At 40.3% G+C, this 11,297-nt stretch overlaps 1 protein-coding gene and 1 long non-coding RNA gene across 2 annotated transcripts; one reads left to right on the top strand and one right to left on the bottom strand.

Annotated features, from left to right (window-relative positions):
- Positions 1-2,302: 2,302 nt before the first annotated feature.
- On the top strand, positions 2,303-3,359 carry LOC119988249. Its single transcript, XR_005465578.1, has 2 exons — positions 2,303-3,233; positions 3,285-3,359. It is a non-coding gene; the product is annotated as an uncharacterized LOC119988249 (long non-coding RNA).
- Positions 3,358-5,625, bottom strand: LOC119988248. The gene is made up of 2 exons (XM_038833219.1): positions 4,447-5,625; positions 3,358-4,369 (listed from the first exon to the last, which is right to left on the bottom strand). Exons 1-2 carry the CDS (start codon positions 5,578-5,580, stop codon positions 3,383-3,385), a joined length of 2,121 nt encoding a protein of 706 aa, XP_038689147.1. The 5' UTR covers positions 5,581-5,625; the 3' UTR covers positions 3,358-3,382.
- Positions 5,626-11,297: the final 5,672 nt, after the last annotated feature.

Here is an 11,297-nt window from a genome sequence, read left to right as displayed (position 1 = left end):
ACTGGCGTTCGTGGAGTTCTCCGTAACTCAGATCCCACGAGCAGAGAATTCGTATGCGGATGCGCTGGCCCATCTCGGGTCGTCAATCCAATCTAACCAGGAGCAGACGATTCCTCTGGTACACCTGAAGTGGCCGTCAATTAGCAATCAGAAAGAAGTAGAGAAGCAGAATGATTGTGAGATTCTTCCTGTTAGTTCAGACCAGACATGGATGACACCGTTTGTTCAATACTTGGTTGATGGTGTTCTACCAGCAGAAAAGAATGAGTCTAGACGTTTGGTCGCTAAAGCTGCGCGGTATGCAGTACATGATGGGCAGCTATATAGAAGATCTTATTCAGGTCCTTTGTTGCGATGTGTAAATTCAGAACAAGCCCAGTATGTGTTGGCAGAATTGCATGAAGGAGAGTGTGGTAATCATTCTGGGGGAAGGAGTTTAACTCATCGAGCACTGACTACGGGGTATTATTGGCCGACCATGAGATCAGACGCAATTGACTATGTAAGGAGGTGCGATAAATGCCAAAGAGTCGCTCAGATTCCACGCATGCCACCGGAAAAACTCACTCCTATCGTGGCACCTTGGCCCTTCATGAAATGGGGGATGGATATAGTTGGTCCTTTGCCCAAGGCATCCGGGCAACGACAGTACTTTCTGGCCATGACTGACTATTTCACCAAATGGATTGAGGCTGAGTCTTACTCACTGATCAAAGACCTGGATGTGAAGAAGTTCGTCTGGAAGAATATTATCTGCAGGTTTGGAGTGCCTAAAGAGATCGTGACGGATAACGGCCCACAGTTTGCAAGTCATAAGTTTCAGGAGTTCTGTGCGAATTGGGGAATCAAGGTAGATTTTGCGACGCCAAGGCATCCCCAATGTAATGGCCAAGCTGAAGCTTCTAATAAAACTTTGATCAGGACCCTGGAGAAGCGTCTGGAGAAAGCTAAAGGTGCTTGGGCTGATGAATTACCTGGAGTGTTGTGGTCTTACAGGACAACTTCACGAACGCCTACGGGGGAAACTCCTTTCTCTCTTGCATTTGGGTCTGAGGCCGTTATACCAGTTGAAGCTGGACTCCCATCTGCTAGGTTTCAGTGGTCTAATGAACAAAGGAATTGGCAGGAGTTGAATGATCAGCTGGATACTATTGATGAACTCAGAGATCAGGCGCTAACAAGAACAGCTGCGTACCATGACAAAGTCTCAAAGTACTTCAACCAAAATGTTCGAACTCGAGCATTTCGAGAGGGAGATTATGTGCTCAGGAGAGTCTTTGAGAATACCAGAGAGCTAAACGCTGGGAAGCTGGGTCCGAACTGGGAAGGCCCATATTTGATCGACAGGGTACTAGGAAACGGCGCCTACAGACTACACAGGGAAAATGGAGAAGCGATCTTGCATCCTTGGAACGCCGTTCATCTAAAGTTGTACCATTTCTAAACACGCATGATTTTTTGTCTTTATATCGCTATAATTGTAGTTTAAATATTTCCTTTAGTATCTTTGTATATTTAAATTTCTGTAGTTCATTATATGTGTTATTATGTGAACTAATTTAAGCTTCGGAGTGTCGATGGGAGTCCCATCGACTACCTTTGATCGTTCTTTTGAGCGCAGGGATTGTAAGGCCCGAAAAACTAAGGACAGTCGTTTGTTCGAATGCCACGGCATGGGGACGCCATCGTACCAGATAAGTTTTCATGCTTTCTTAAATTTTACTGTTTGTACAAGTTTTACTGTTTTTACGAGTTTTACTACTTCAAGTTTTGCAGCGTACTATATTTGCAAAATATTTGAGGCATTAGAGAAAGAAATACTGATTTTATATATAAAAAAAGAGAGAAAAAAGAAAAACATACATATAAAACATATGGTCTTTACGACCAAATGTTTAAGCTTTCGTTCATTTTATTTCTCGCTTCCTTAATCAAAACAGAAAGGTTAAGGAGCGAGTCTTGGAGCTTGGCTATGTTCTGCTCCATAGCTTGCGATTCCGCAAGCTCTTCCAGTTGGAGCATGGCACAGCCAACGGTTTGCAGAGCTTTGGTAAGATCTGTGATCTGCTCCTCTTGGTCCTCCATCTCTATTCTCATCTCTTTCATGCCCTTCTCCATCTCGTTCATCGCCTCCTTTAGGTCGACGATATACTGTGCAGGGTTTCGGCAATCAGGAGGAAGGAACGAACTTACGTCCCTATTGTCGTCAGAGTCAGAAGGAGAGTTTACAGAGCTCTGAGAAGCAGCCATTTTTTGTAAAGACTGGGTGTAGTTATCTGGTCTGTAGGATAATTTCATTGCCAAAAGAGAATTAGCTTTTATATAGTTGCGAACCTTACCTTTTCATCTTCTTGAGAACACCCGAAATTAATTCTGCAATTAATTCTTTGTGGTAGCCCAAGAGTCAAGATAAACTTTACAACCGCAAAAATCTACACGAACATTTAAGATAGGAAAAGAAGTCTAAACGTATTTAAAATTCTAAAATCTCTAAATTCAGTTAATCTTAAAAAAACCATAAGAGGTACTTAAAACTGTATTTGTTATAGTCAAAAAGGTATTAAATGACCACCTAGATTATCCCAATCAGCGCATGTCATAAAAACGCATTTATTACTGGGGGACAAAGGTTCATTCAGTATTAACAATGTAGAAACATTGACTACGTATAAATTACCGACGCCAAGACGTAACGTCGCCAAAGCAGCACCAAGACTTTCTGCGTTTCCTGACCAGAACAATGATACAAGGCACGGCTGATCAGACTCACCGTCAGTACTAGGCAACCCATATGAGCTTAGCCGAAACTGACAGTGTAGCCTGATCATCGGTACCAATATCACCAACTCATCTTCAACCTTTGCTCATCGAGTTGTTCTATCCTCCTTATATAGAACGCAATATTCTCACGGATTGAATTCTCTATCAAGTCCACCAATGGTGTTCTGAGACACGTGTTGATTTTTGTAAATTTTTGCCTGCCACTTGGCATACCTATTCAGTTCTTGGAGTTTGTTCAGTCAAGATTTTGTTACTCTGTTCGGAGATTCACCCTGCCATATTCTCTCCAGATGGAAATAATTGAGGCCACGCGTCCCACCTGGTTAGTTCTAGTTTCTTTACACGTCATTATTCGCAGTTTCAATTGAACTTTTAGAGTTACGTTCTAACAGTCCAACTTAAACTGGGGGACAGAGTAAGGCTATCGACTCTAAATTGCTACCAAGAGTAAGGTTATTTATTGTAGATAAGGCTATCGACTCTAAATTGCTACCAAGAGTAAGGTTATTTATTGTAGATTGCTATGATAGGGCATTTAAACTAAAAGGAAATTGGAAATACTAAAAAAAAAAAAAAAACCAAAATTCAAAACCAAACAAGTTCAAATAGTCTCTGTTGTCGCTTCAATCTCAATGGCCTCCGACGTAATGGGAGGATTCGCACGTGGGATATCCTCATCTGCATTTTCAGGCTCAGAAGTTGAATTTTCAATCCTAGGAGTCGGAGGAACTTCAGATGGAGCATCTTCTGTGACAGTGCCAGGTATTGGCGATTCACGGGCCTCAATGGGCAGTTGTTCAACAGTGGGGATATCACTCTCTGGAGGCGCCAGGTCTTTTTCGATGTTAGGTTCTCCAATTGCTTCTTCATTCACAACCCATCTTTTATTAGGCTGGTAGTTTTCAAGTACTACCACAGCCTTCTTGAGCATCAAGTCCACATCCCATTTCGGATGCTCATTCTTTTTGTACTGGGTTAGCAATCTGAACCTCTCTGCAGCTTGACCGACACCTCCCATGGCCCCTATCTTGATAAGGTAGTTTTCCTCCATTTTCTTGGCCATTTCAACCTTTTCTGCTGTCTTCATTGTCTGCGCTGCCAACGCTTTGTTTAACAGGTCTTTCTCTCTGGAAACATCACCAAGTTGGTCAGCCAGGTGGTGTACCTGGAATTCCAGTGTGTTCACTTTGGCCTCGGCACTCTCCAGTTGTTTGGTGACTCCTTCCCAGCAATCCTTGAAGTACTGAGCATCTCTGATTGCTTGGTCGATCCTTGACTCGAATTGAGTGGCTTTATATGCATCGTCATGTATTTTCTTTTCCAATGCACTCAATGATTCAGTTGATTGCAGGAGCTGCTCATCTGCTTCTTTCAATTTCTCTTCCAATCTTGAGATTTGAGCAGACATTTGAGTATTCTTGTTCTTCTCCCCAATCAGTTGATGCTCTGAATCTTTTTGTGCAGACGTGACATTGGCCAAGTTGTCTTCCAGCCCCTTTACCATGCCTTCTAGTCTCTCCTTTTCAGTCCTCTCTTTGCTCAAACTGCCAATGGCATTCTCTCCAGACCTGAGTACTCCTTGGAGTGCCTGTTAAGAACACAACAAAGGTGGTATTAGTCGTGTAAACTAATGACGATATACTGATATGCTCCTGAAACACTTACAGTAAAGCAATGAGCCACTGAGTAGTTGAACTGACTAGGAAGAGGCATGGCATCTAATTTTTTGGCGTCCTCAGGGAAGACCATTTTCCTAATCCCAACGGGCGGAAGTACGGGAGCAGAAGAGACGGTCAAAGATTTGGGAATCCATATTGATATTTCTTCCATTTCACTTCCCGTGACGTTCAACCTTAGCCTAGGCTGAATATTCTCCCCACCTTGGGCAGTGTCCTCCACTTCTTGGTTACCCGCTGTCGCCAACTCAGTCCTAGATCCGCTTGCCATAGCTTCACTCCTGGCAACTTCTGATACCGCGTTTGCATCAACGTAGCTGTCAGTTGTGGGGTCAAATTCTCCACGATTCTCGGTAGCTCGTGTCTCCACTGGTTCAGCAGTCTCTACCCTGGCTGTCCTAATGCTTGGTAACCTCCTAGTTAAAGGCATCGTGTCCCTTTCACTGTTGTCTGAATCATCATCCAGAACAATGGCAGCCGACGCACTCGCAGTGGTACTGATAAGACCACCTCCCCTGCCTCTGGGTCCCGAGGCAATGGCGTCGTGAAGGAGTTTTCTGGGCATTTCCGTCCCATCGCTGACGTTAGCAGTCGCCTTTTCAGTTGCTTTCTTCCCGCTGCCCCCAGTGCTTTTCGATTTTCCTTTACCAGGAGGATCTTCTCTCTGTTTCATCCTTCTTTCAGGTATATCCTCGGTTGATTTTCGTTTCTCTCCCGCTTTCTTGGCTTTGGACGTTTCTGCAGCACGCATAGCTGCCTCGAAACCTCCACCCACCGTTTCCTGGCTCTGCTGATTTCTTTCAGCATCCTGCATCAGAGCTTCATACAGGTCGTCTGCATCAGTTATATCAGCAAACACGTTCTCAAACATTTCGTCACCTGCACATATGATAAAGTAAGACGAATATCTTGAGCATGTTTGTTTGTTCGTTTGGACAGTTGAAATGTACTTACTTATGTATCTCCAAAGAGATGTTTTCTCCAATTTACGTGCTTTTAGAATGTTTTTTCTGGATCTTTTACGTGCCCCAAGGTTGTAAAACTCTTCCACTCTTTGAAGCACTTCGGGGCCGCTTTTCCACTTGCTTAGCAAATTCTTTGATGCTGCAAAGAAACGGTGCATAAGATTCAGTAACAAGCATCAACAGATAAAGAAGGAACGGAACTTACTATTTCCTTCAACCCAGTTTAAAGGCAGATCCTTATGAAGACCATATACCAAGGCGCCCCTAGCAAAGATATATCTATCTTTCCAGTCAACAATATGGTCGTTGGAGACGGTGTCAAGAATTAGTTCCTCCCTGTTTCTCCGACGAACCAGGCAATACCTTCCTGGACCACTTTCTTTGGCGTAATAAACCACCGCCAATTCGTTGATCCCGAATTCGAGGTTTTCTAGTTCAGCCAAGCACTGAATGCTCAACAAAATTCTGAGGCTGTTAGGCATCCATTGACTTGGGCATATTTGCCAAATCCTACAAGCATCGGCAAGCAACCTTGGTATGGGGAATCTCAATCCTATGCTGAAGGACAATAGGTAAAACGGCGTCCATCCAGGAACTTGAAAATCGACTCCCTCTGTGTCAGCTCCAGGTCTTATCTCAATGGATGAATGGATTCTATATTTCTTTCGGTAGAAGTCCATATCACTTGCTGCCAAAGTCGATTTAGGGTTTAACCCTTTCGGTATTAACGGCCCTTCAATGTGGCCATTCCTCTCTGATCTTTCTCCTTCATTAACTGGTGCGCTGGTTCCGGCTCTATCGCCACCAGGTCCCTGACTCCCCGACCCAGACCATGAGTAGTTTACACTGGTTTCTTGTTCATCTCTGTTTTGGTCGGTGGGAGTTCTACCGCTGCCGGATACTCTTTCATCCTCCGATTCTTGATCATGAGGTCGCATCATTCTATTAAATACAAACTCAAGGCACGAGAGTGAGAATTACCTTCAATTAGTACGGTACGAGCGTCAATTGATGCCTTCCTTTCTTCCGTCTTCAGCAAATCTGAGCAATTTCTGTAAATTTCGGTTGAAAGTTTTTCTGAAAAACTAAGAGCACGATCTTTGAGTTTTAGTTTTGTACGATTGTCCATAATACCCTTGTGTTCATCATGGTGCACGCTTACCGAAACGTGCTCTCCAAGGAACGATGGCGGTAGCAATTCAAAATTTCAATGTGCACGTCAGACGCATTAAATGCTTATCGTGTTACGATTGACACGTGTCACGACCTCTATCTGCAATATTTTGATCTTAGCATAATGGCATTCATACAGTATTACTGTCACTATAAATACTGTTCATATATCTGATATCCTTTGGGTTTATTGCAAATGGCAGTCGCAGAATAATAGTTTCAGTCTTTTCACTTTCCGTTTACATAGGCTCTTGTACTACACTGAGTAAAACTCATACTTACAAAGTCGCCATCAAGTGTTCTTTTTACAGGTGTTAGTCATCGCTTCTGAACACAAATCGGTTACATCGAATGGCTAGCATGCTAGCGCCAATTCAGGCCACAGCAATAGCTTCACCTCAGTCATCATGCTAGCGCCAATGCAGGCCACAGCTATGACTCCAAATTAGCTTCTACGCTAACGCCCACGCTGGCTATGTACAATCTCAAACAAACGAGGTTGTATACCTTGACACCCTCAAACAAACGAGGGTGTCCCCTATACAGCTTCGAACAAAGAAGTTGTATTTCACCAGCATCAGTGAATAACATTATACTGGGTTACACACGCCTTTTCACGACATACTCCATCAGGATCTTCACAGAAACCAGCATCTTGGGTCGCCTTTGCTATACATTTCATCTTCAGTTATACTCATCCCTCTGTTTCTTGTTCATTGCAGGAAATTCATTACGCAAACTCTCCAAGATGAATTTGTTTTCATGCTTAGAGAGTGGGGGACAATTGTAGGTGCCAAAAATGATATGGCCCCACCTGGTCCCACATCGACAAGATGAGCTGGATTGTCTAGGCCCCCCAGGATCTTTATAGCTTTATAGACTGGTCACTTTATTATGATCCTTCCTCAGCATGATGGAACTAGGTGTCAAAGCATCCGCAGGTGTTGGCGGCCCAGTACAGTCGCCAGAACATAGTAATGGCGACACCATCTATAAGCGCCATTACTCGGACTACATCACTCATAAAGCAGTTCTTGTCAGTCTAATCTACAGCCGATATTTACAGGTGTGACTGGCTCACATCCTTAGGTATGGCTTTCCTTCATATACGTATCTATTCATTAAATACCGCCTACAAAACTTCCATACTATCATCGACACCTGTCTTAATTATGACATATTGTTACTTTACCGCTTACCCTGACACAACCGGGATAGTGGACTTCTTGTACACTTCCTTCGTACAATTTGGTCCAATAGTATACCTGGAATGGACACACAATTCCCGAGGTCGATCCTCATTCTCTATAAAGACCCCTCTATTTTCATATGAGGGGGGGGAACATTTTTTGAAAACAAACTAGACAACACAACAGAAACATTTTCTACCAATTCCAGAGAGAACCTATTCAGACAAAACACCTAAGACTATAGCTGGTCTTCCATCTCCGACAAGTACTAACTTGATCGTCGGAGCCTCCACGACCGGCACCCCCCAAGCCGGTTAAGGAGCTTTCACGGTTTGCCTTGTTGTGAAGCTTGCAGGATCCAAGGCTGCAAACGGACCCCACAGGAAGAAAGATTGACCTTTCAACTATTGTAGAAATCGGCTCCTACATAATACACGTTGCCATCTGACACCCATCCAAATTTGTTAGATGTTGGCATACAAATTATTATTGTAAGACGAATGGGTATCTTTCTTTCTTGAATGAGACACCAATATGACTTGAGTGGCTAAAACTATGATTAACATAAAGCATTGTGCTAGACATTCTATTGTCAAGGAAATCTTGATCTGAGTTTTCATATGTGATCTAGGTCTGGGTGTTCATAGATCTTTGAGATCTCATCACGGCATAGATGGACAAATTGCGTGTAGATCTGGGTCTGAGTGTTCATGCGTCTTAATCAATGATGTTGGATTTTGTTTTTTTATTATCAGCTAGTTGATGTATCAAATAGATTTTCTTATTTTTTTTTATTTTTATAGATGTATGCAATTGCCTGAGCCGTTCTATTTACAGACGTAATTGTGCCCTTTATATGAGGATTTGTTATCTTCTCGACTACTTCAGTTTTAAATAAATTATTAACAGAGTAAATGTGTATTTCCTTGTTCATTTCTCGAATTTGAGGTAAACACTTCCTAAAGATTTTTTAAGTTGATCAAGAATACGTATTAGGACTTTACTTCAATACGTATACACATTTCATAGAGATTGTAGAAAATTTGATTATTTGTCTTCTTATATCAAGGGTTGTTCCATTGTTTTAGAGTAGTACAGACTATAATTGCATTGCTTTTTTTTTTAGTATTACAAATTGTTATTACATTATTTTTATGTATTTCACATTATTATTAAATTATTTTTCAGTGTCCCATATTATTTATACATAAAAACAATGTAACTATATCAACAATAATTTCATTGTTTTGGTATGTAATTCTAAACCAATGTTTTTGAAATTCCATATCAGATAGTAATTCCATTCTTTTGTATGCAATTACTTTATTTTCAATGTTTTAAAATAAAACAATGAGATTACTTATGTTATACTTGTAATTACATTGTTTTCAAAAACAATATACTTACAAAAGAACACATGACGCAATGGATTGTGTAATACAATTGGTCAATTATAATTGTTTATCAACAATATAAACAACGAGATTTCTCATGTTATGAAAGTAATTACATTATTTTTGAAAACAATATTTCTGTAAGAATATAAAAAAAATGAATTTATACTTCTTTAAAATGTGAATTTATTCTAAATTTCACATTATAAGACCTAATTTCAATGTTTCAATAAATTTTATTACTGTTTGAAGAACAATGTATTTCCATTGTTTTTTGAGTATTACAAATTGTTATTGTATGGTATTTTAGTTTTCCAAACTGTTACTACATACTATATTATATTTCAGTATTCCTGATTATTATTACATTGTTTTAAAAATCAATGTACTTAAGAACAACCAAGTAAAACATATCAACAATGAATCTTGTTGGAAAAAGTTTTATATGCTGCATCTGAATCTGAATATATAATTTTTTCCTCAAAATCTAACATGTATTTCGAGAGATAAAACATTTTCGAGAGTCACATTGTGCTTAAATGGAAAATAATGTCGTCATCATTACCAGCTGGCCAAGATAACCCACAAACCAAGCTTAACCATCAATCATTTTTATCCGGAGAATAAAAACTAAATCGACCAAAGTTGGAGTGTAGTTTGAAAATAGTTTGGTGCAAATAAAGCTCACCTTTTAAGATTTAGTAAAGTATTTGTGGGCTTTCGGTATAGTTTGGGTTGACGCTCCTCAAATGGGAGGAAGAAAGCTCCACGCTCTTGAACCTTCTTAGTTTTAGGCGATTAAACATTCTAATCTGGTCAGCTTCAATAATGTTATACATTTCCAGGACCAAGTGCAAATGCTGTGAATCTTTTAGGCTTGACATGACACACTTCTTACACTACCAGATGCAAATTATTGACGAAGCTAGAAAGACTTCATGGTAAATCTAAATCGGTGGATAAAATGGGTTGATGATGGGCTGGATTCATGTCTTTGAAATGGTCTTGGTAAAGGTCATATACTCATATCACATGACCGTTACTTTACAAACATTATATTTATGTACAATTGAGCCGTCGGCTCCTTAAGCAATGAATTGCACTCATTGTTCATCTTTCTTATCTCTCTCTGAATTCTTCGTATCTTCATTTGATATCATGATCGTATCGGAGGCAAGTTGGATCCTCCTGTGATCCCACCACCAAGTTCTGATGTCTCCGCAGTATTAACGGAGGCCATGACAAACATTCAAGCTGTAGGCACATCAGTAACCATGCCATACACAAATACAACTACTCAACAGACCATTCCATTGCCATATTTACCTACCTCCTTTACATTCACTCAAAATCCACCATTGTTGCCCACACCACCAATTTTTTCAACCATCCCAAAAGCAACACATTTCCACACCAACTTCAAATCAAAATCTTTTTTTAAACCCCTACAATTTTCAAAACAGTGATTTTCCCATAAAACATAATCATATCTTTGGAATTGACTGGTAATAATTCCTCATCCTCTGGAGTCTAGATGCTAACCATCGAATTTGGAAGCAGGGCAATAGTTTGGTGAATACATGGATAACAAATTGTGTGTTTCTTCACAAATACTAGTCAGCATATCAAATAGGAAGACTGCAAAGAAGTTACGTACGGTCAGATTTAATTAAAGAATAGATACTCAACAGTTAATTGAAACCAGAGTGTTGGAGATTTTCAGAAAGCCATCTAATGTAAACCAAGGAAATGCTACAGTCATTGAGTATTACTCAAGCATTAAGAGCCTTTCGGATGAATTACAGGACTATCAAGAGTTTCCTACATGCAAATGTGGCAATTGTTCTTGCAACACACTCAACAACACATACTAAATGTTGCTAGAAAACCAAAATTTCACAGTGTTTTGGATGAAAGTTTCTGTTCTTACTACATTAAAACTGCAGTATACCAAATTAACAGACTACGAACTAGGGTTTTGGACAAACATTCACCCTATCAGATTCACTACAACAAGAATTTTGATTATAATGAATTTAAAGCATTTGGATGCTTCTGCATCGCAAAAAACAAACTTTTTTTTTGTTGATAAATATAATGCTTTGATTTTATTAATGA

The sequence above is a fragment of the Tripterygium wilfordii genome, chromosome 21, assembly GCF_013401445.1.
Source record: "Tripterygium wilfordii isolate XIE 37 chromosome 21, ASM1340144v1, whole genome shotgun sequence".
NCBI classification, from domain to species: Eukaryota; Viridiplantae; Streptophyta; class Magnoliopsida; order Celastrales; family Celastraceae; genus Tripterygium; species Tripterygium wilfordii.
The sequence above is the reverse complement of the archived record's forward strand: the minus strand, read 5'-3'. Positions and strand labels throughout refer to the sequence as shown.